The 24,849-nt window shown below is 40.9% G+C and overlaps 1 protein-coding gene across 2 annotated transcripts in view; it reads left to right on the forward strand.

The window, feature by feature from the left end:
* The first annotated feature begins 237 nt into the window (after positions 1 to 237).
* Positions 238 to 24,849, forward strand: part of zfyve26 (zinc finger, FYVE domain containing 26) — a 39,448-nt gene continuing 14,836 nt past the window's right edge. The window contains exons 1-29 of one of the 2 annotated variants that reach the window (XM_047344965.1): positions 238 to 318; positions 2,211 to 2,473; positions 3,815 to 3,890; positions 4,046 to 4,132; positions 4,225 to 4,356; positions 5,473 to 5,812; positions 8,482 to 8,606; positions 8,793 to 8,957; positions 9,387 to 9,475; positions 9,572 to 9,723; positions 9,848 to 10,045; positions 10,214 to 10,819; positions 10,981 to 11,145; positions 11,540 to 11,691; positions 11,886 to 12,129; positions 12,246 to 12,509; positions 12,624 to 12,743; positions 13,668 to 13,838; positions 13,999 to 14,232; positions 14,314 to 14,419; positions 16,986 to 17,842; positions 18,672 to 18,871; positions 19,059 to 19,163; positions 19,328 to 19,450; positions 20,217 to 20,393; positions 22,225 to 22,474; positions 22,566 to 22,664; positions 22,751 to 22,938; positions 24,289 to 24,425. In XM_047344965.1, coding sequence (XP_047200921.1) covers positions 2,283 to 2,473; positions 3,815 to 3,890; positions 4,046 to 4,132; positions 4,225 to 4,356; positions 5,473 to 5,812; positions 8,482 to 8,606; positions 8,793 to 8,957; positions 9,387 to 9,475; positions 9,572 to 9,723; positions 9,848 to 10,045; positions 10,214 to 10,819; positions 10,981 to 11,145; positions 11,540 to 11,691; positions 11,886 to 12,129; positions 12,246 to 12,509; positions 12,624 to 12,743; positions 13,668 to 13,838; positions 13,999 to 14,232; positions 14,314 to 14,419; positions 16,986 to 17,842; positions 18,672 to 18,871; positions 19,059 to 19,163; positions 19,328 to 19,450; positions 20,217 to 20,393; positions 22,225 to 22,474; positions 22,566 to 22,664; positions 22,751 to 22,938; positions 24,289 to 24,425 — 5,753 coding nt within the window. In that variant the 5' untranslated portion in view covers positions 238 to 318; positions 2,211 to 2,282. The remainder of the gene's footprint in view (positions 319 to 2,210; positions 2,474 to 3,814; positions 3,891 to 4,045; positions 4,133 to 4,224; positions 4,357 to 5,472; positions 5,813 to 8,481; positions 8,607 to 8,792; positions 8,958 to 9,386; positions 9,476 to 9,571; positions 9,724 to 9,847; positions 10,046 to 10,213; positions 10,820 to 10,980; positions 11,146 to 11,539; positions 11,692 to 11,885; positions 12,130 to 12,245; positions 12,510 to 12,623; positions 12,744 to 13,667; positions 13,839 to 13,998; positions 14,233 to 14,313; positions 14,420 to 16,985; positions 17,843 to 18,671; positions 18,872 to 19,058; positions 19,164 to 19,327; positions 19,451 to 20,216; positions 20,394 to 22,224; positions 22,475 to 22,565; positions 22,665 to 22,750; positions 22,939 to 24,288; positions 24,426 to 24,849) is intronic. The other variant, XM_047344966.1, reaches the window with a different exon arrangement.

The raw sequence follows: 24,849 nt of genomic DNA on the forward strand, positions 1-24,849 counted from the left end.
ATGTCTTAATAATATATAAGATTTGTACGATTTAGAGGCGTTGACCTAACCCTGAATGTAATATACAGATATTACAAATTGTATGTAGGCCTATTTTTAAATCAATTTTTAGTTACTAAGCGGAAAGGTTCAAGTGGTTGTATTTGCCGAGGACACCTGAAGGCAACAGTAACGCCCACCTCCTCCCAACCTTTGACCAACCAGCGGCGAAGAATCAGCTGATGTTTGTCACGTGACGTCCGTTGAACAGCTAGCATAGCTGCGTAAGAAAAGCTGTATTTCGTAGACGATAAAACAGGAGTGTCCTCCCAGAAATGAGTATGTTGTTTTTTTCTATCACTGGCAAACTTCTAAATGTGTTGTATGTGAGCACCGAGGGGCACCGACTGACTTTTACGGAAGTAAGGTCGCTTGTTTAACTTCAGCCACCAACATGAGGAGCTAATATTAGGCAGATTTGGGGATCTGTCAAATCAACTAGAAGACGACTGGCAGTTAGGAAAAAGGATCAGCCTTTGAAAGTGTAATTAATAACCTAAAGCCTCGCTTTCTAAACAGACGAGCTGCATTTAGTCTCTTTTCATGTTGATGTTGTGGTTTGTTTGCACTGATAAAATCTCAAATCTGTGGACTGCAGATTTGAAAGTATAGATCTTAAGAAGGATTTCTGGTCACGTTTAAACACGTTTCTATAGCAGTCGTGATCTAAAATCATACACGATTCACCTGTATTTTATCATGAGTGGGTTTTAGTTACGCTTCAAATATGAGCTAAGACTTTTTCATTGAGTGAGTATGAAGACATTTTAAATATAAGATCCTCAGAAGTAATGTGATTGTAATTAATAAGTAGGTCTTTATTAGAAAACAAACCAAGCAAATGACTGATAGCCTATCAAACTTGATATGAACTAATCATTTTAATAGTCAGAGTGCTTTCTTTATGTTATTGACTTGCCAAAGTATTCATACCCCATCAACTTCTCAACCAAAATCTTGTCATCCTACAACAAACTTCTGTATAGTTTAAGTAGAATTTATGGGACAGTGATGCATGCTGCCCTTTTTGAACGCCTGAAGTTTGTTAGAGAACATTAGTGAACAAACAGCATCTGGAAAACCCCAGACCACACCAGATAGGTCAGTGATAAAGTTGATGGGAACTTGCCAATGAGGTCCATGGTAACTCTGGATGAACTGCTGAGGTCCAGTGCTCAGGTGGGTCAGACAAGACCAAAAGAGAACTCTACGGTACTGTTTTGGCCTCTAAATAAGTATTTCCCCCCCTTTTAAAAAGACAAATGTTTACACCATAACAATAAAATGCTTGGAGTGCTGGACAACTAACACCCCATGATGATGAAACATGATGAGCATCATGCTATGGGGGTAGTCACATAACCGTTTTCTTCAGCAGGGACAGATAAGCTTGTCAAACCTCATGGGAAGAAAACCTGCTAGAGGCTGCAACTGACTTGGGACTGGGGCAGACGGGTAACCTTTCAGCAGGACAACGAACATACAAAAAGAGCTTCCATTGAATGGTTTAGATCACTGCATATTGATAGGTCAGAATGGCCCAGTCAAAGTTTGAATGGCCCAGTCAAAGTTTGAGCTATTTTACACAGAATAATGGGAATAAACATTCAGTCTCTAGATGTGCAATTCTGGTAGATACACAACTCAAAAGACTTGCAGCTGAAATTGCTGCAAAAGGTAGTTCTACAAAGTCTAGGACCTAAATACAAATGCATGCCACACCTTTCAGATTTTAAATTGTATAAAATATTGAAATCAATTAATCATTTTCTTTCTATTTCACAATTATGCACATTATGCACGGCATGGTGTAGGTATGTCATATAATATTTGTGGTTGTAATGTGTCATAATGTAAAAATGTTTGAGTATAAATATTTTGGCACATCACTTAATACAGTAACACCTTCACCACCCCTCCCCCCGCCTGCCTTCACACAAATGTTATGGAAATACTTTCAGTATCATGGATTTATTTCTATACTAAACCTTGAATTATGTGAAATATGACTCATGCCACAAAATATTAACTTGAGAAACCATTCCTATTAATTTTACTTATTTATAGTTATTGTCTCATTCCTTTCTATTAAATAACAGTTTTTTTTTTTTTTTTGCTTAAACTCTAATTTACAAAGGTATAACATACAGCGGCTTTGCTTTTTGCCTCAGGTGACAAAATCTCAAGGGTGTGACTGTTCAGCTGTGATCTCTGAGCAGAGGCCCGCCTTAGCCGAAGCCACCATGCATCCCTTTGGCCGTGAAGCTGAGGCCTCTCTCCAAGACCTCTTTGAGTTCTTCAAGAGGTGCCTGCAGCACGGAGAGTGGCAGCTGGGGAGCGCCTGTGTTCCACAGCTGGCTAACTCACCAGGAGGACATTCAGAAAAGCTGCGAGAGATAATCAAAGCTATTATCTGTCATCCTTACAGTTTAAAGTGAGTAATAATATGTCACACATGCAGTTCAGTCTAATCTTTTCCTTAAATCATCACAATTAAACTTTTTTGTTTTAGGTCAGTCGAGAAATAACAGAACAATGACATTTTTTTGTTTTTTAGATTTTTGTTTTGCTTTCTTCAGTTCAGAAGGTTTAAGATTGCTGTTACTACAGGAGGTGGCAGCATCATGCTGTGGGAGCGTTTGGCTGCAGAAGGGAGCAGGGGGAACTTCACCAAATAGATAGCATCTTGACGAAAGCCAGGAAGTTGAAGCTTGGACATAAATGGGTCTTCCAAATGCACAATGTCTGCTAAGCATGCCACCAAATTAGTTAAAAAGTCTCTTAAGGACAAGAAAGTCAAAGTTTTGGAAAATTAGTGGGCAGAGCTAAAAGGTATGTGTAAGCAAGGTGGCCTACGAACCTGACCCAGTTACAGTGGTTCCGTCAGGGGGAATGGACCAATTTTCCAAATGGTGAGAAGCTTGAGGAAGAATACCTAAAATGTTTGACTTGGGTCATACAGTTTAAAAGACGCTTTAACTAAATACTAAGGAAATATATGTAAACTTCTAAATTTTAAAAACGTAATTAAAAATTCTCGTAATCTGTCATATAGCAAATAGAAACAATTTTGGTAATCTTAATTGGTCTAAAGCAGGAAATGTTTTGTCTGATTTAATGTCAGACAGGGAAGAAAAGGTTATGATGGTAGGGTCAGAATTTGGCGTCAAGCATGGATCCATCCTGCCTTGTATCAATGGTTCAGGCTGGTGGTGGTGGTGTAATGGTGTGGGGGATATTTTCTTGGCACACTTTGGGCCCCTTAGTACCAATTGATCATCGTGTCAACGCCACAGCCTACCTGAGTATTGTTGCTGACCACGTCCATCCCTTAATGACCACAATGTACCCATCTACTGATGGTTATTTCCAGCAGGATAACGCGCCATGTCATAAAGCACGAATCACCTCAGACTGGTTTCTTGAACATGACAATGAGTTCACTGGACACAAATGGCCTCCACAGTCACCAGATCTCAATCCAGTAGAGCACCTTTGGGATGTGGTGGAACGGGAGATTCACATCATGGATGTGCAGCCGACAAATCTGCAGCATCTGTGTGATGCTATCATGTCAATATGGACCAAACTCTCTGAGGAATGTTTCCAGTACCTTGTTGAATCTATGCTACGAAGGATTAAGGCAGTTCTGAAGGCAAAAGGGGGTCCAACCCGGTACTAGTAAGGTGTACCTAATAAAGTGGCCGGTGAGTGTATGTCAAAAATGCTGTATGGACATCCTTTTTGCTGAACTTTGTTAATGATGGTTCTGTAGATGGGGTTCTGTTGGCAGTCCACACAAACTGGCTTGGTTTTGGCTGCAGGTCTTGGAGAAATGGACTCAAGATCAGGTAACTCTGTGAAACTCTACATGACAAAAAATGTACTAAAAAGTTACAAACATTTAATGTGTGCATTTATTCTTTATCCAAATCTTATGTTGCTTTTTTTCCTTTAGAAAAAAGAATACATAACCCCACTTCAGATTTCCAACTTTATTTTTCAGATTTCTCCTCACATCAAACGCGAGCTGGAATTTCTGCTCCTCCTGGAGGAACTGGGGTCACAGGGCATTCCAGAGACTGATCTTAAGGTTTTCTCCCTGGCTGTAACTATGCAAAATTAAAAGAAAAAAACCAAACCATAAAAATACACACACAATTATCTGTGTATTGTTTTTGACAGGAATTACATCAGGCTTTCTTAGCATCCCAGTCTCAGGAAAGGACATCCCTTGCCACTGTTGAGTCGTGCCTTCAGACCCTACTGGAGAAGAAGAAACCAAGGCTTGCTCAGACTTTAGCACATTTCTTACAGGTAGAGTCAAACTTATGACTGTTTTGTAACACAGGAGTGAATAGTTACAGTTTAAACTATGGCATTAATACAAGATTGCTAATTACAGCATAAAGTCCATTAGTGTGTAATTTAATCTTTGTAGTAATACAGGTGTTCTGTTAAAACAAATGGGCACCAGACAGCGGTAGATCCTCTCATGGCAGGGAAAAAGAGAACAAGGATCAGCAATTGGTCACAGCAATGAAAATATCAGACATTTCCTTGAAGGATCACGACCAGAGATCTTCTCATAGTTGTTTCACAGGGAAAGAGTTTGGCTGAGGGGGCAATTAAAAAAACCCACACCTTACATCACTCCTGACGGTATTATTGGCACCCTGACATGGTGGTGACAGCATCATGCTGTGGGAAGGTATTTCTTCGGTAGAGTCATGTACGCTAAACACAAAGTAGTCCTGGAAGAGGATTCAAAAGACTTGAGACTGGGGCGGAGGTTTACCTTTTATTAGGACAAGGTTCCTAAACAAATAGCCAGAGCTACAATGGAATGGTTTGGATCAAAGCAGTCCAGTCAAAGTTCAGACCTAATTCAAATTGAGAGTCTATGTCAGGACTTAAATATTGACACTCATAGATGCTGTCCTTCCAGTCTGACTGAGCTTGAGCTGTTTTGCTAAGAAGAATGGACGAGATGTACAAAGCTGGTAAAGATGTATCCGCAGAAACGCTTGCAGCAAAAAGTGCTTCTGCAAGGTATCGACTCAGCCAACTTTATGGATGCCACATTTTTCTGACTTTATTTGTATAGAATGTTGCAAACAGGCTATCCTTGCACTTCATAATTATGCTATAAGCATTTTTGTTGTATCACAAACAGTTCTAATAAAATGCACAGAATGTGTGGCTGTAACATAAAACGTTAAAGGACTGTGGGTACTTTGCAATGCATATCTTACTTCAGAATACTTTCTATATTGTGCAGCTTGTGGTTGCCTCGGTGACCAGAAGGTGTTTGAGTTCTGTTGCTGGTGAACAAGCCCAAACCATCAGTCTTCCAGCACGTTTCACAGTTTGACATGACAACCTGAAGTGCAAAATAAGGTGCATTTTTAATTTTTTCACTGTCTCCTACAGGATCCGTCGAGCACTGAAGGCCATACTCTGCAGCACAAATTCATCCAACACTTGATGAGGAAGCTTGGAAAGCCTGAAGGAAGACCAGAGAAGGTGGAGCAGTGGGTGGAAGAAATTTATTCTGTCCTGGCTCTCATGCCGTGGAGCTCTCATAAAAGCGCACCCCAGCTAGAGGCGCTGTGCGAGGCGCTGTGGTCAGCCAGAGGCGGTCCTCTGAAAGAGGAGAGGATTCTCAGCTGCTTGCTTCGACCTCGGTGTGACACTCTTATTACGGTGTACTGCTCCACCGCTTTGAGGCTGCAGAGAGACCACCTGCTGAGAAATGCACCTGAAACGCAAGGTAGGATTTCAGAAATGTAATTATTTATAATATCTGCAAGCTTTAACTAAGAAGCGCCGGACTGATGGCAGGGATTCGGTATAACCTCAGATGGACGGCTTGAAAAGTCTACCAAAAGTTGATAAATGAATGAATTATCCAGTATATTCCTGTAATCAGCCGTATGTATGGAAAAATTGTGCCTTTATCATCAACTTATTTTTTCTTTTACCCACTAATGCTAACTAATGGCAGTTGGCCCAATCATGTTAAAAACTCCACAAAAGGACTGACTTTCTGCAGCTCCGCAAGATACTCTGACCAGATCATGAGCTCAGATGTTTATAGTTCACTCATGTCCCATTCTTGCCTTATATGTAAAAATGCTTTGAAATTCAATGCATTTCTTAGAGACGAAGTGGTAGTAAATCCAGTAGAGTACTTCCTGCATAGTTTAAATAAACAAACTACATACGGTGTAGTCATGCCTTGATAAACTTTAATGTAATGTTTTAGATAGATACTTTTGCAAAGCATTCACACATCTAGAACTTGTCCCATTCTGTCACCGTTAAACCATAAACTTCAGTGTATTTGATTGGGGTTTAATGTGATAGACCAACACAAAGTAGTGCGTAATTCTAAGTGGAAAGTAAAGGCGGCGTAGTTAGCTAACTTTTTTACAAATAAAAATCTGAGTCTGACATGCATGTGTATTCAGCGCCCTTCACACTGAGACCACCCATTCAGAACTTGCTTTGAATTTCATTAGTAAGGAACAACGTTACAGGCCTGTCTCCTTTTCGGGTGATCAAGTTACGTCACACAGAGAGAGCGAGCGATCAAGACAGTAAACTGCTCGTTTACTGTGACAGCATAGTTTAAAGACAAAACAGACACATTGATTGTGCATAACGCTCTATGCGTTACATTAACGCTCAGCTTGGACTCCTGCTTTACTTGGACAATGATCACCTGCACTGTTGTATTGCTCTTGCATCTTATACTGCTCTATACTTACTCTCACTCACTTAAAACTGTGCACATATATTTATATTATATTGTAGATATGTTTATACTGTTTAATTTGTACTGTATTGCACTGACTACGCCAAAACAAATTCCTTGTATGTCCAAAAACATACTTGGCAATAAAGCTTTTCTGATTCTGATTCTGATTCTGAAAAACCCCAAGTTTTTCAAGAAACCTTTCTTCCAATTCTACAATTGTGTCCCCACTTTCTGGATCTGGACTTTGAGGAAGGCTGAACTGTAGAAATGGGCCTGAAAATGTGATTTAGTCATTTCTTGACAGCAGTTTTCATGTCAATCCACATGACTCTATAAATCGGTTCCCTTTCTGCTGTGTTTGTGTGGTCAAGTAAGCATAGAAGTCATGACCACAGTTATTTTTGGCCAGTTTGAAATCATGATTACCATAAAAACTCTTTCAATTTGGAAATTCATTACATATTTTCCTCTAAAAGAACAAAATAAGACATAATTTGCAAAGCAGCATGTGGTGAAATAATGCTAATAGTATTTATATTTTTATAAATTACAGTAAGGCTTGAGATTGGGTTGCCTTTTAACAGTGCTGGGGAAAAATGTTAATTTCATCCTTTTCCCCTTTTTAATCACACTTCTGCTTTTGCAGCCTAGCAGCCTTACCATATTTAAAGTGTTGTCAGTAAAACTGGCAGCCACAGCTGTCTTTTGTTCCTTCTTTCTTCTTAATTTGTTCAAATACTTGTTTGCAAAATCTAATCCATGTAAATGTTTGCCTTAAAGTCGCTCAGTTTATGTGGAGGCCTCTTCTACAGTCGTTCTGTGATGACGTTAACCGTTTGTTAATAGCATTGTATCGTACTAGGAAAATAAATCAGGTTTATAAGAGGTATACACTATAATGTAGAGCTGGATATTTTAAGGTTATCAGGCAGTGTTCCTGGGAGCTTCTAGAGATCTGGTCAGCAGTCTAATAACACGGTTGTGCTTCATGCCTTCCTGATGTCCAGCGCCTGTGAACAAAGTCAATATGTGTCCTTGCATTTTGTGCTGCTTTAAAATTTACGCAAAGAAAGTCAAACATGTGATAGATGGTGCCTTGCAAAGGTTTTCACACCTTTATTTATTTCGCGACAACGGCAGAAGAGCGAGAATTTTCTTTCTCATCTTCTATAACATGTCTTTGTTTCTGCAGAGAAATCATCTGCTTGTTTGTTTAGAAGTTAACTGAATTCATCCAGTTAGCAGAATAATGTGACTGACCTTTCTGTATAAATGCTCTCTGTTCCCTTGTGTTGCAAAGTGGTTTTACATTTACAGGGCAGCAGGTTTATAGGGTGCAGGCATATTAGATAGTTAGATAGTTACTGACTTTAACTGAGTTCCTGTTGGGCTTTTTGTTTACTTATCTTTAAATATCCATCCTTGAAGGAAAGAAAAGCTGCACTGATATCTATTTGAGTGCCATTCAAAACAGCAGTGGCCAATCAGGAAACTCCAGTGCAAAGCGCTGACCTTCAGCACTTAAATGAAACTAAAAACATTAGCTTTCGTTGAGATGTAGCACAGTTATCATCACAGCTAATAAAAAAAATTAAATATACAGTTTGTCAAACTTTTTAATTCTCTGATAAGAAAAAAAACGAATTGTCTCATTTTTTTTTGTCTTATCTCCTTTTTAGTGGACCTACCTGAAGCTGAGAAGCTTGCCCTCAGTTTGTGTTGCCACAGTGATCGTCCTTCTGCTTGGAGGACCATCTTTTTTGAGTGCCTCAGCAGTGGGAAGCATTTCCTTGAACAAGTTCTGGTAAGTAAACCACTGAAAGAAAATGCTGCTGCTAATTTTCTATCTATAGATTAAAAAAAATAAAAAAATCAGGAGTGGAATTATCTTCATTCATTTTATACGGGGTCATGATGATCAAGTTAAGTCATTCGAGAAATGCATGTGAGGGAATTCGGCCATATAATATAAGACTGTTTTGTCCCGAAGGTTACTGGACTTGACCTGATAAAACACGAGGAGTTTAGTAGGCTGAAAGATCTACTGCAACTGGAGTTTAGGCCCCTGTCTCGTCTGCTGCTGCTGCTGGGATGGACTCAGTGTCGCAGCCTCAGTTCTGCTCAAACGCTTGTTAACATCCTTCACAATGAACAGGTAAAAACCAGCTGTCCACACAGCGACTCCTGTCTTCATTTTCTGTAACTTTTTTCAAATGTGACCACGTTTTTATTCAAAATTTGACTTTTAACAAGAAAGCAGTGCAGTTTAACATTACAATACATAAACCTGCGATTCTAGTGTATAACCTGGTGTGATTGTTTTACATAAAACAGAGAGTTGCTCTGTGCTTAACACAGCCAGAGAGAACTCCGTTCACCCCGACACTTTAAGCTTAAAACAACTTTAAACCGTGAAACCGATACGACAGAAAATCTTAATGGTTTTGAAATCGTAACTATGTAAAACGATGGTTTACCCTGCCCATACAAAGCTGGATTCTCAGATCATCATATTTAATGTTTTTCACGTTGGCTTTATTATTTTGTGAATGTATTGTTTATTCTTTAAATTTGTACTTTTCAGAGTTCAGCCAATGACTCTATTCTTCAGGGCTTTTGTAATCTTTTGTCCTCCCAACTTGGAATTATTGAGTGGTGCAAAAACAACAATCCGTAAGCACTTATTTTCCGCTTTCAAAGTTTCTTTGAGTTTTTGAAATAAAAAACATTCAGAGGTTCTACGTTTGTGTGTGTGGTCTGTGTTTGCAGAGGGATATCCATGGAGGCCCTGCAAGCACAGCTACAGACTCTGGACAGTCACTCAGCTCTTTATATCCTGCATTCCTTGACTCCTTTGGCTGAATATGAAGAACGCAGGATATTGGATCTACTACAACAACTACCAAATTCACCTGAAACAGGTTTACATTGTATACTTTCCCAAAGAGGTCCTATTGAGCCTCTAGAGGCTTCCTAAACAAATGTGGATTTTGGTGGTGTCAAATATTAAAGCGCGCCTTTGGTTCCCTGTTTGATTTCTTGCAGAAAATGTAGTTGGTCAAAGTGGCAGTGTGCAGAGGAACATTGTTTTGTTCCAGGGGTTCTGTGCCATGAAGTATGCAATTTACGCTCTCTGTGTTAACTTTCATAAATACTCAAATTGTGCCGAGGGTAAGTCCATGTTGCATCACCAACCCACAGAAGCTGAATTGGACACAAACAAAACCTCAGCTTCCTCAGAAGGTAGGAAACTTTAGATTGATCACAGATTGTATATATATCCTTCCTGTTTCCTACTGTGAGTTGATTGGGTTATGAATGAATATATAGTTAGTTTTGACATATTTCATTTATTTCGAACTTTGAGAAGTTGGAACATTTTACTAAAATATGTCTGTTTCTCTTTCCCAGGTTGCCATTACATGTTCCAGCACTATTTATCAGAGTGTCAGCTGTACCTGGAGACCGTACCTGCCATGTTCCGCCTGGAGCTCCTGGAGAACATCTTCTCCCTTCTCTTTCTGTCCACCTCTGACTTTGTCCAACACATACAAAAAGACCCAAACTCGGACCCAAACACAGGACACGATACGCACCCAGAATGCTTGTCGATTCCAGCAGATAAAAACGTGGAAGCAGGGAAGTCCAGTTCGGATGAGACTGAACACAGAAGCCAGGAAAACCTGAAGCCTCGCTCATGTTCAGCAGCAGCTTATGTTGGGCACCTGGACCTAAGCCACTTCCTTCATGGCTGCAGAGGGTTTCTGGTGGATGTTACTGCAATGGAGGGGATTTTAAAGCTGCTGAAAGAAGGGTTGGAGGGCATGTGTGTGGTGGGTGAGCAGGAGGGACAGGAGACGGGAAGAGCGCTGCCTCGAGAGGCCGAGGCGGTGGCAAGTCTTGGCTGCTCTGTGACAGCTGAGACATTTGGAGCCCGTTTGCAGAGGTTATCTAAACGCACTGCAGAGGCTCAGTGGAGGCTGCAAATCATCACCAGCAACCAGACCACGGCAGACGGTGAGCTAGAAATATCCCACTCTGAGTTTTCTGTATAGTTTTCAATGCAAATTCACAGGGTTGCTAATTTTCAATATCCAACCAAGTGCATGTACCTGAGAGTTTACTGTTAAGCTGGTTTAAGCAAATTTTTCAGCCATCAATGGTTAATATTCTTGCAGGTTCGGAAAGTCCAATGCAGATGTCAGCATATAGCTCTACTGTTGCTTCTCTGGGATGCAGCAAACGGTCAAGTTTGAGGAAAAGAAAGAAACCAGCAAGACATGCTGCCGAGAGACAAACCTCCGTAGAGAAGCAAAATGGAGAAGTTAGCACAAGTGCATCAGGTAAATCAGAGAAACCAGCTTTTGAGATCTAATGTTTTACATTCCCACATGTTAAAAACAACATATTTTTCTTCCTCTTCATGATTAAGGACTACTTTGTATTGGTCTGACACATTAAATTCAAATAAAATACATTAAAGTTTGTGGGGAAAACTTTGTGGTCTAAATACTTTATTAGGCACTTCACTGTGTATTGCTGCTAAATTTGCTTCAATAAGTAATTTATGCAACTGTTTACATACTGGGGTCTCTGTTTTCCATTTTTTAGTTTGAAAAAACGTAAAAATGTATTAAATGTTATGTATTTCACAAAATAAATCCGCCAGTCTAGACCTTTTTGGAAGCTATGCGCTCGACATTACTAGAAATATATTTCTCATCTTCACAATGCTAGATGGTGGTGGAGGGCCAGTGGCACGTTGTGTGGAGCTGGAGCTTTGTCCATGTGGAGGTCCTCACAGCTGGTTGGTCCCTGCCATGTTGTCTCCTCCAGAATCTCTGCTGATGTCCTGCATCCGCCGGGGAAACTTCATGCAGGCGCATCAGGTCTTTATTAATTTGCAAAACAATTTCTTTAGTATTTGCGCAGTGCTCGCAGCATTTTTCTAGTGCTAGAAGGTTTGTCAGAGTTGCAGTAATGTGTGGTTGGTAAAATTAAAGGCATCTGCACCCTGCCATCCAGCTATTTCTCTTGCAGCTCTCAGGATTTGTCAAGTTAAGTTTTCTTTGATGCTCTCAAGGTGTCTTTAGTTTTTGACCTGGAGGGGGCTGCCTGTTTCGGAGAGCTGGCCTTCATGGAGCGCTACAAAGAAGTTCTGGTGGAGTTAGGACAGGTGGAGCTGAAAATGGAATGTCAGTCTATGTCTTCCTCGTCATCTTCCTCTGAGGGCTTGGGGTTAGCAGCTGTTCCAGGTGCAGGGAGGAGTCGGGTAGGCAGCAGTGGCCGGTCAACGCTGCAGGCCATTGGTAGTGCCGCCGCAGCAGGTTCGACATTTATTGGATGGTTCTGGACGTTTTTAAATGAAAGTGTTGCTCTTAACTGACTTTGTAAAATGTATTTATTCACTACATTTTAATGACTTCTTGCTGTTTCTCTGCAGGAGTTGCTTTTTATTCCATCTCGGACATCGCAGACAGTCTCCTCAGCATCCCTGCTCATCCACTGTCCTCCCTGGAGGAAGGTTACTGGATGAGCTGCTCCCCTTCTGATTCTTCCAGCCTTTTGAACACACTACTCGAGGAGCTCAGCCCAGCAGCAATGGCTGCGTTCGACCTCGCTTGTTGCCACTGTCAGCTCTGGAAGACATCTCGACAGCTGCTAGACACTGCAGAGCGCAGGCTCACCAGCAGCCTTGAAATTCGAGGTATGAAGCCGGAACGTTAGTGTTGATCATGTAAAATTGGTGCAGCTATATTATATATTATTATCTAAGTCGATTTGTGTGATTTTCATCTTTAATCCTTTTGTGCTTCCTAAGGAATAAGAATTGACTGTAAAGTGCCTCATTCTGAGGGGATCCGTGGATTTCCCATGGTCTTACAGCAGATCAACAAGATCCTGAATCATTCAGCCACTCTTAAGGCCTCTGTGAAAACAGGTGAATGAAACTACTAAAAAAGTTCATATCAGTGCATTGAGACTGATGTTTACATGGTTACTATATATATGGTTACAGTAAAAGCCAACAACCAGGCATTATACTCCCTGTCACACTGTTGAGCACCTCCCTTGCAGTTCAGTGTAAATATGTAGTTAAATACGCTACCTGAGCTAAATAACTTTTTCCCATCACCTACTTTTACATCTGATACTGTAGCATACATCATTTGATCTCCATCTAAGCCAGGCTGCCACAGGGTTTTCTAAATATGTCACAAAACAGTGGGTAAAGCATTGTAACGTTAAGATAAGTCAAGGTGTGTATTGCACATATGCACCACTGCTGCAGAATTGATGTAGTACTCAAATGTTGTAGCAATGACTCAATAATAACGTTACTTTATCCCATGATACACCATGCAGACTCTTTGTCTGCACCAATAAAGATTCACTCACCTCAAGAGGCTGATTGTTTGGATTAGCTTCAACTAATGGCAGCCTGACCTGTTTTCTTTTTAATTGAGCTAATAATTATTTAAACATTTTGGTGCAATTGTGAAACATTGAACTTTCATCCCCAGATGGTCAGTCGATCTTTAAATATGGACAAAAAAATACACGATAGATACGTCACATCAAAAATAACAACATGTCCTGATGCATCAAAATACTTTGAATTCTACACCTCTCCTTCCAGTACCTGCTCTGCACAAAATGGGGCATATCAAAACTCACATGTATTTGAAAGACAGGTAATAATTCGCAGGTTTTTTCTCACATTAAGATCCACACAACAGAGTTATTTTCAATACTCTGGTAAACATGGCAAGATAGAGATTTGTATGAAAGCATAATTAATAAAAAATGTATTGAATATACAGAATTTTTTTATTTTTCACAATTGGTCTGTTTTTGTGTACAGATGCTGTCGGGGATGAACAACCGTTTTCCTTTCCATTCGGCTGCTGCATCCAGGAAGTGCTTCTTTCTTGCCACCCAACACTGAGTGAAGAGAGCATTGCGGCCAGGCTCAATCTGACCCAACGTCTGGAGAACCCGCTGCAGATTTTGAGTAGCGCTACAGACGACACAGGTATGTGGCTTTCAACTTAACGTACAATGGAAAGAATGTTTTTGTCAGCTGCTTTTCAGTGTTCGTTTTTTTTTATTCACAATGGGACAACATTGTGTGTAATGTCAGATTTGATTTGCATAGAGCTATGGTGTCTCTGATGGTATGTCTTATGTAACAGAGGGCAGCGTGGGCAGCGGCGTTCTGACTCTCCTGGTTGAACAGGCCAATCTAAAGCAGGCGGAGCTGGACGCTCACCCTGTGCGCTCCAGCATGAAGCAGCTGCTTCGCTCTCTGGACCAACTCTGCCCCTTTGAGCCAGATGGAGACCTTGCCAGACCAGATTATGTGCGCAGTTTCCTTGACTACGTCAACACACTAGCCTCTGTGTTGGTGCGAAGCCTCTCTTCGGAAGGTAAGATCATCTATCGCCTCCTCCTGCCAGCTGGATCAACTGCTGTTTCTTTTTTTACCCTTGCTTATTTTTCTGCTTTAGACCACAGCAGTCAAGTGAAGCTTGGGAATCCACTCCTGGTGTTGCTTCAAACCCCGTTTCAACTTGTCTCCCACCTGCTGTTTGACAAACAGGTCTCTCCTGACAGGTACACACAGAGGTCCTCAATCACTGTATTTTGCACACAATAATGCTTGGTATTTAAGCCCAACTTAGATCCCCAAAATGTGACTGTCAGTAAAGCATTTGGTTAGGTGAGAAATTTTTGTTTTGTTCTGGTCAAATAATAGCAGATTTAGGAGAAATACAGGCTGTAAAACTGTATGAGTCCTAATATCATACTTTTGTGAGTGGCTGAAGGAAAATTATATTTAGAATTAAGTACAGTGCCTTGCAAAAGTATTCATTCACTTTTTACTCATTTGATCATGCTACAACTACAGTCCTTAATGTGCTTCATTTGGATTTTATGAAATAGATCAATACAAAGTAGTACTTAATTGTGAAGATGAAGGAAAATAAAAATAAAAATATTCAGAACTGCTACTCTTGCTTTGATTACAGCTAAAAGACTTTCAGGATATGCTTTACACATATTGAAAGGGATTTGTTTTTCCATTCTTCTTTGTGAAATAACTAAAGCTCTGTCAGATTGGATGGAGAGTGTCTGTGAACAGTAATTTTAAGTCTTGCTACAGAATTGAATTAGGATTTAGATCTGGACTTTAACTGGGCCATTCACATAAATGAATATGATTTTAACTACACCATTTCATTGTAGCTCTTGCTGTATGTTGATGATCATTAGTCCTTCTGCAAAGGGAGTCTTTGCCCCAGGCTCCAGTCAAACCTGTTTTCTTTCATGATCGTTCCGTATTTAGCCCCGTCTGCCTTTCCATCATCATTGACCAGCTTCCCTCTGCAGGCTAAAGAAAAACATCCCACAGCATAATGCTGTCAGCGCAATGTGTTATAGTGGGGATGCTATGCAGAAAGATGTGAAGTCATTATGTTTTGCATTTAGGCCAAAATGTTAGATGTTGTCTGCATCTAAAAGCAGGGCACCTTCTTTCACATGCAACTGTGCCCGCTACATGGCTTGAGAATAACTTTAAAGGAAACTCTTGGCTTTCTTTCAATAACGAGTTCCGTCTTGCCGCTGTTCTCCTTTGTGGCGTCTACGATTGATGGTTCTTGGGTCAATATATTTTCTCACCTGAGCTGTTTTTAGTTGCAGCCCCTCCAGAGTTACCATAGGCACTTCCTGGCTGCCTTTCTGAGTCATTCTGTCCTTCCCCAGCCTCATTTTAGGTGGGCGGTCTTCAGCTGTTGGTTCTCAAATGTTCAGCTGAATTTATCCTTTTCATTAAATTACACTTTGACTCTGGTTATTGTAAACCTCTAAAGACACTTAGCTGTACTGTATTTTTTAAGTTTTTAGAGTAAAGGAGTTGTATAACTACTAAGCGCATTATAGATTTTATTTGTAAAAACATGTATGCTACTTTGTGTTGGTCTTTCTCATAAAATCCCAGTAAAATGCACTGGAGCTTGTGATTGTAATCACAAGGAGTATAAAAAAAATCCCTACTCAGTTTTCTAGCTCTGATCCAGGCAGCTCTGATCCTCTTTGCTTCAGGAAAGTAGTGCAGACTAACGACTGCTGTCGTAGTATTGCTGCCACCACCAGCAATGCACCGTTTCACCATATTAATGATGTTTTTAATGCAACTTGGCTTCTACCTGAACAGTTTATCATTGACACTCACATGGTGAATGACTGGAGACTTCCCCCAAGACGTCATTTCTGGGCAACTTTGGACTTGCAAAATTTAACATTGATATATGCTTATTTTGTGTCACAATTGTCTTTTTTCACGTCTTTAATCCTAATATAATAATAATCAATAATAATCCTAATATTAGTCTTGAACGTGACTAAAACAAAGGAGATGATTGTAGGTTTTAAGAGAAACAGGAATAAGTCAAAAACTATTTCTATCATGGGAGAAGAGATGGAGGTGGTGGAGTAGAATAAATACCTCGGTGTTCACCTGGACAACAGACTAGAGTGGAGATGCAACTGTGAAGCCATCTACAAGAAGGGACAGAGCAGACTGTACTTCTTGAGGAAGCTTAGGTCCTTTGGTGTTTGCAGCAAGATGCTGCATATCTTCTATAAGTCTGTTGTGGAAAGTGTGATCTCTTCTACCATCATCTGCTGGGGAAGCAGCATCAGAACCAGGGACTTAAAAAAGCTCAACAAGCTGATAAAGAAGGCTGGCTCTGTTCTGGAGACTCCTCTGGAACCTCTGGAGATTATTGTGGAAAGACGGATTCTTCATAAAATGAAGAACATTATGGAGAACCCTGAGCATCCTCTTCAAGAGACTGTCCTACAACAACAGAGTGTCTTCAGTCAGAGGCTTCTTCAGATCTGCTGTAAGACGGAGCGCTACAGGAGATCCTTCCTGCCCACAGCCATCAGCATCTACAACGGCTCTTTGAGGAAACCTTCATAATATGAGCTACAACATTTAATTTCCCTTTGGGATTAATAAAGTATTTTTGAATTGAATTGAATTGAATATCATGTCAATTGCTGCCCAATTCTGTCAATATTAAGATGTTTTCTTTCAATTTCTGCATTTCTGGGAAAAGCGTGTCACAGGCACTTTAAAGCTTGTGTAAAATGTTTTCTGTTTGATCCCCAGAGTTCTGTCAGTGCTGCAGCAGGAGGGTCTACGGCTGAGCGTCCAGCAGGTCATTGTCCAGAGATGCTGTGAGGTTCTGCCTGTGTGGAGCTCATGTCCAGGTGATGAAAGAGATTCCATTCGGGGCAAGAAAGCTGATGGAGCCTTCAGTGTCGACAATTTGTTTCTCCTGCTTCAAACACACGCTCAGGGTTATCAGACGGCACTAGGAATTATTGAACCTCTGTCTGATGTCAGCTCTGAGTCCGAGGCCTCTGCAGATGACCCATCCTCTTCACCCATTCAGCTCTCCACTTCTCCACCATCTCATTCATCTACCTCGTCATCTTCTTCCACCTCATCTTCCTCAAACAGCTTTCTTCTCACCGCATCAGCCCTGTCTTTCCTAAGGTCTCGCTCCCCTCTTCTGGCCTTGCTGGCATGTTTAAGTGTCTGTAAAGGAGAAACTACCCGCATAAAATCCTCTGGAATATCTGGATATTTTCGCAGCGGGCGTAAGGAGGCTTTCCTTGATTGTGAGCAGATATCTCAGGAGGCTGATGGCCTCCTTAGGGAATTCCCTATTCTGAGTGCTTACCTTCACACTATGGTGGAACCTGTGCTGGGGACCACATTAGGCGAAGGGGAGGAAAGCTCTGTTGGGTTTGGGGGAGCCATCTGTGGGAAACCACTTGCAAGTCTTGTGCTTTCTGGGCCTCAAGAAGAGGTGACTCAGGCTCTGGCTGCTGAGGCCTTTAAAAATGCTCTTGAGTCCAAAGACCTGGCCCGAGCCCTCAGGCTGCTGGAGCTGTATGGGCAGAAAGGCAGCCAGGAGAGGGAGCTAAGAGACCACCTACTTGTCTGTGCTGCTTTAGAAGGTGAGAAGTCAATATGCTATTAAAATGTAGATATTTTTTACAATGTGGTTTGAGGCTTTGAAGAAATTCAAATCCTGCCTGATGACAGTCTAATAAATGGTTTCTATTTATTTCAATCTATTATTTCAAAATAACTCGTTTTTTCACAGATGAACCAATCAGGCTTTTCTTGGCAGTTACAAATTCTGATTTTGACCTTTATTTTTTTTTTTCTGTAATAAATGTAACGCATACATTGGAAGAAGGTGTATCTGCATCAAACGTTCATAGGCTTTATCTGATTTCCTTTGAACTCAAAAAGTGCATCTAGGTACATGCTGTTGGTTGGTGTATCCAAAGTTCTTTGCTGGGATGCATTTAATGAATTGGTAAAAATCTTCTTTGTCCTTTTTATTTTCTTTTTTTCTAATTCCAATTCATTTCAGAATCTTTAGTTTTAATTATACTCAGTTGCCATAATATGGCTGTTGTTGCTGATATGGCATCAAATCTGAACTGCCAGCTTAGGTAAACACTAGGGTGGGTCTGGTTGCTGTCCAGTGTCAGTGGCAGATTTGCTCTACCAAAGAGGGAAAATGGGATATTCCTGCTGTGGCATGATTGATTTTATTTTTTTTATATTTGATTATTTTTTAGTCTTTTTTTAAGCTAAGAAAGTTTGGATTTTTTAGCTGTTTCTCAGACAAAACATTACACTAAATGGTAAATTAGAAAAAAAATGATACTTTTTATCAGCAAATGTTAAATTCATTTTAGTTAAGCATTATGAAAACCAGACATTCTCATTGGAACAGAAATGCTTTCCTTTTATCTGTCTGTTCACATTCAGAAGAAACTGAAGGCGTTGGTCAGCTGTTCCGGGTGCAGGACGCTAACCTGCGAGCCCGTGTTGCCCTCCAGGCCTTGGAGCGGTGGCCTCTGTCTGCCTGTCTGGAGCTGATTGACTTCTGCCTACATGACCCCGACACAAAAAACTCACTGCAAACCGAGCTTGTGCTCAAGCAGAAGGAATTGGGCATCTACCGCTGGGTAATGTTAAAATGAAATGCAGGATTTAACCTCAAACTTCAGACTGTAGAATAAATCTTTCCTTGTAATCCTGTTTACAGTTTTGCTCTGTAACCTTTCAAGTCAGTACTTGCTTTGCAGCTGCGAGGGTTGCAGTCTTCCGTTACCTACTTTCATTGTGTTTTTGCTTTGTCTTATCTTGCCGTAGATGATGAATTTGCAGCCGTCCTTGCCCTGGAAAACTTGGCAGGAATTGAGAACGGAATCCAAGACAAACCCTGAGTCAATGCTGTCTATGATCCTGGAGGCAAAAGTGGGTGCAGCCAACCTGCATCAGTTTAGTTAGAACATTAATGCACTGTCTGTAACATTTTAGACAGAAAATAATAGAAAAAAAGAAAACATTACTTAATATATATTTAATGTTTTATAATAATTGAATAATGAAATTAGCTTGTTTTTGTTTCTTTTTGGCAGGAATTTTCTCTTTGTAAACAGTGGGTAGAGCTTTATCCTGTCTCTGACCAGCTGAAGTTGCAGCTGCAGACTGAACATTTGCTCCATCTGCTGGAAACGGAACAGACTGATGAGGCTTTTCAGGTCTGGACTACTCAGCCTGTTGAATGATTACAATAAAATTTGTTTTAGAGTACAAAAGTCATTGGTCAGAAATCTGGCTGGGATCACTAATTTGATCGTTAAATTAACAGTACTTGTAGTTTTGTTTAAAAGTGTCCAATTTTGTTGTTTTATGTGTTGAAGAATAGTCTCTAGCTACTGACTAGTTATTTCTAGGAGAATCCTTTGCTTGGCTATGTTTAAGGAAATCATCCTTAAACAATCTGCTCCACTTGGTTTAGAAAGGAAACATTTTGGTGTATATGCTACATTTTACAAGATGATGAGGTTTTTAATGTTCTTTTTCCAGGAGATGCATTCTTGTTTCTTTATGATTCAAATAATCTAAATGTCCCTTAACAATCACACAGCCAAGCTGGATTTGGTATTGTTAAAGAAGATTAACAAAAAGCCTCTGGAATGACCTTCCCAAAGCCCTGACCTGAACCCTATTCACCAAACTCTATTCACCAAATATTATTGGGGGGTGTCCACATTTGAGCCAGTATGCATAATTTTTTCTCTGTGTGGATTAGATAGGATCCAAAATAAGTTCCAATTCATCTGCCCAGTTCTTGCTTTTAAAACTCATTGAAGCTATAATCCTTCAACCCTGCAAAAAGAACATCTCAATACATCACTAAAAAGTCAAACTTAATACAACATTTTTGCTGATGAGTGTATGTAAACTGTACGTGCTTCCTTTAGCTGTATCTCCTCTTTAAATGTATCTTTCTTTGTTCTTTAGCTACTTGAAAGCATCTCAGATGTTGCGGTGGGCCTTGATGTTTGCGAGCACGCTCTGGATCGACGCCCTGGATTGGCAGCTTGCCACTTTCTGGCTGACTACCTCACCCTTCATTTCCAGAGACAGGTGTCTCCAGCCCGTCGTCGCCACATCCACGCACTTCATTTGGGCTCTAAGGTTAGTCGGTTTCAGGGCCATCTTGAACTTTAAAGTTGGACGTTTAGAAACATTTAAAACATTTCAACACATTTGAATGTTCATTTATAATTGTGTGTCTAAGATTGTTGTTACTATCTGTGGTAAAGAGATGCAAAACAAGTTAATCAGATCATTAGTGGCAAAATTATTGGTGCACCTGCTATTTATACTTTTGACAACCCACCTCTGGTGATAGGTGAGCACTTAATTTTTATCTAGAACATTTTTTAAGATTAGGGCAAACAGAGAGATAGGTTGATTTGGCCGTGTGTTTTGGATCATGATGCTGATGGAGAATCCAATGATCTGGCAGAGTTTGATTTAAACTCTCCAGGTATTTTAAAGAGTTCATTGTGCCATGTACCTTTACAAGGTTTCAATGGCCTGTGGAAGAGAAACAGGCCCACAGCATCACAAATCCTCCACCATTCTTAACAGTGGACATGAGGTGCTTTTCCACATCTTCATGCTTTGTTTTCCACCAAACCCATCTGGTAGGGTTTGTTGCTGAAAAGCTCAACATTCATCTAATCTAACCAAAGCACACAGTTCCAGTTAAAGTCCCAATACAGCACAGTGAACTTAGAGTTGATATTAATTTCTTGTATCCCTTTCTTTTACACCTGGTTGGCATGTAGACGGCATCCAAGGGTTGCCACGGAGTTGTTTTTTTTTTTTTTCTGGCACTAGAGGCCTTTATTTTTTATTTTTGCGATAGTAGGTAGACAGGAAAGAGGGCAAAGAGAGGGGGGAGATATTCGGCAAAGGTCGCCAGGTCCGGGACAGCCGCACCGAGGACTATAGCCTCTGCACATGGTCGCGGGGTTAACCCCTAGACCACAAGCGCCGTACCCCGGAGTTATTTTTCATTCTTCCCTCCCATTCTCCTCACTCTGTGAGTTGGATGTAAAATCCTCATCCAGGGGTAGGTGGCTAAAGAAAACTGACCTCTGTGTCCCATCATATTTATACCCCAGGGAAACAGAAAATGCGTCAGTTACATTTATTTTTCTGCTGCAATAAAAGATCTTCACCAGTGTGGAATATGCCTGTCTGGGCCTGTGTAGCCATGACTGTTTGCTATTGTTATGGAAATTTTAGTGCCTTGCTTGATTTGCTCCTTGATACTCTACAGGAACTGACAAAAGTATTAGAACCCCTCAGTGTTGTTCCATTCTTCTTTGTTTAGTCTTAGAGTAATGGTTTCTCAGCCTTCTGCTTGCAGCTGTGTGAGATAATATGTGTGCCACACTGTTAAGATTATGTCTAGGACAACAGGTCTCATGAGAGTCAGCTGGAAAACTGTTGTAGCTTATAGGAGAACTTTTACTTTGTCTGGTCAGAATGATTTGGCAGCACTACTGAGCACATCTCCAATGCTGTAAAAAATCCTTCTCTCTTGAAAGATTAAAATAAAGCTGATTCTGATTGACAATCATCAGTCTCTGGATGCAAATTTTTCTACAACACTAAAAATACAGTAAACATAACTTGTGCCTATACTGAACACATGCTTGTTTCCTAGTATCCTGCGATCTAATTTCCTTCAGCTGTCAGTAAGATTCACCTCTCAGAACGACCCACCCAGTCTTTCATGAATAAAGGAGTCATAGCTTAAGAAAACAAGTTTTGCAACTCATCTGTTCCTAAAAGTTTAAAGGAAAACCGTAAGCTTTTCCTGGTAGTCTCCAGTGAAACTGGTCATATCTTGTGCGATCTCCAAGTGTTAAATGTTCTGTTCTCATAGTTTGAAATCTTCTACGCAGCTTATTTTTCTGCCTAACCCAGTTGCTAAATATTTTGCCTCCAGGTGCTGCTGACTCTCCCACCGGCCTCCAGGCAGGACTATTTCCCTCTGCTTTCAGAACCCATGCTAATGCTCGAGCAGCTGCTGATGAATCTGAAGGTGGAGTGGGCAGAGGTGGCGGTGCAAACACTGCAGAGTCTATTGGTTGGTCAGGAGACTGGCTTTAGTGCAGAGGACATAGATAAACTTCTGGCAGACTACGCCTGCAAGGCCCTGGACTTCTCATGTGCCCCCAAAGAGAGGTCTCGTTCAGGTTGGTGCTGCAGGTTTAGTGGCTAACTGTGAGTTAAATCACAGTTTACAGTGTATTTAAGCAACAAAATATGCATCCAAATATTTTCCAGACTCAGTCATCAGCCTTCAGGATGTGCTGATACAGTGCCCTGCTCAAGAGCTCAGCTCTCAATCGTTCAGCCAAATCGAATCTCCAGCTTCTTCCACAAGTGAGACTAGTACACATCCTTAGAAATGATCATTTAGTTGGGTTATTCTGTTTTCTTCACAATTACCTCCCTCTGTTTAATTGCAGACAGCACCCCTACACACACCCTGTCTGGAAACAGCTCAGAGAGGAAAAAGGATCGAGGATCAGCAGAGCGAAGTCAGCGCTTATCTGCCAAGTTCCAGCCTCCAGATCAGCCCCCGGCCCAGAAGGACTGGGTCCCTGACACCCAGCATGACATGTGCATGGTCTGCCGGCGGGAGAGGTTCACTATGGTTAGTGGCCAGAAGAGATTTAGAGCTTAGGCTGAATCTAAATACTTTTGTTTTTGCTATCACTCAGATGTTAAATTAATTAGAGATTATTCATTTGAACATTGCACTTTATGAATGAAACGTTTTTAATCTCAGTATGTTGATTATTTTATTGATGGTGTTAACAAGACTTTTAAATTGACATGTCATGTTTTTGCTTTTTCACTTCTACTAGTTCCTTTGATGCACAGCCCCATGAGCTCCTATCCCCTTTTTCACAATAAGAAATTAGTGCTACAAAATGAACTTCAACATATATTAACAACAATTGGTTTTTCATCAGGCCGTATTTCAAATACAGCTAAATACTGAAAAGTCTCTTTACTGTTAAGCCCCAGTAGCTTTTATCCCGTTTCATAATAGAAAAGTATTGCATTAGGGTATGTACTTATGTGATTAATTCATCATTATTTATTCATAATCTAAAGTAATCCTTTGATTTGCCATTGCAAAGTAAAAATACATGGACAGGATTTATTATTTCTACAATTATACCCACATTTTATGTGTTACTAAAATAATACCTGGACGTCTTCCTCGGGAGGTGTTCCAGGCACCTCCCACCGGGAGGAGGCCCAGGGGACGGCCCAGGACACGCTGGAGGGACTATGTCTCTCGGCTGGCCTGGGAACACCTTGGGCTCTCCCCAGAGGTGCTGGAGGAGGTGTCTGCGGAGAGGGACGTCTGGTTGTCTCTACTGAGTCTACTCCCCCTGCGACCCGGTCCCGGATGAAGTGGAAGACGACGAGCACTAAAATAATAGTAGTAATACTAGCATTACAAATTTCCATTCCTTATCTGCTTAGTGTCGCTAAAAAGATTCAAACCCAAAATTAGAAATAACTTTTAGACTTTTGGTCACATGTCTATTCTGATATATCAATTGTAGAAGACATTAGTAAGTCTATATTTTTTATTGCACAACCTACATCAGGGTTAAGACAATTTACTAAGTTTATCAGCCAAATTCCATGTGGTCTGCCCAATGCGCACTTCTGCTTCCATGAACCAGGTGTAGTTCACACTCCGACCACTAAATGGTTTTAAAGCACTTCTAATAGTGTCCTAAGTATGAAGGGCTTAAGTATCAACCTACATTTGTTGTAATCGTACGCCACCTTGGCTGTATTCACAATGAAACAAGTGGGAGCTAATTAGCATCACCCATCCATAAGGGGTTGTAAGAGGGTTACCATGACGAGAAACAAACTGCTGATATGAAAATTATGGAGTAGTTTAAATATGAAACAAGGAGCAACGCGAGGAATTAACTTGAATGTTTCTGCTGTCTCTGTCCCTGTTTGTCTGCAGTTTAACAGACGACATCACTGTCGTAGATGTGGCCGCCTAGTATGCAGCACTTGTTCAGAGCGGAAGATGCTGGTTGATGGGTGTCCAGGAGAGGAAGTCAGAGTCTGTGATGATTGTTACGTTTACTTTCACCCAGAGTGAGTCAGGAGTGGATTATTTATTTCTAAATGGTTTTTTGTGTGGGGCTGCACTGTGTTACAGTTGGTAGTACTGTTGCCTTGCAGCAAGAAGCTCCTTGGTTGGACTCTTTCTGCATGGAGTTTCCATGTTCTCCCCTTGCATTCGTGGGTTCTCTCTGGGTACTCTGGCTTTCTCTAATGGTCCACAGACATCACTGTTAGGTTAAATAGTTTCTCTAAATTTCTTTTAGACGTTAATAGGGGTGTGTATGGTTGTTTGTCCTGTGTGCCTCTGTGTTGCCCCTCAATGGACTGGTGACCCATCTAGGGTGTACCTCACCTCTCGCCCGTAGAGCACAGGAGATGGTCACCAGCTCCCTGGGACCCTGTACGGAAGAAGCGGGTATAGGGAATGCATGGATGGATGGTTTTAGGTGGGGTA

Source organism: Girardinichthys multiradiatus, chromosome 19 (assembly GCF_021462225.1).
Source record: "Girardinichthys multiradiatus isolate DD_20200921_A chromosome 19, DD_fGirMul_XY1, whole genome shotgun sequence".
NCBI lineage: Eukaryota > Metazoa > Chordata > Actinopteri > Cyprinodontiformes > Goodeidae > Girardinichthys > Girardinichthys multiradiatus.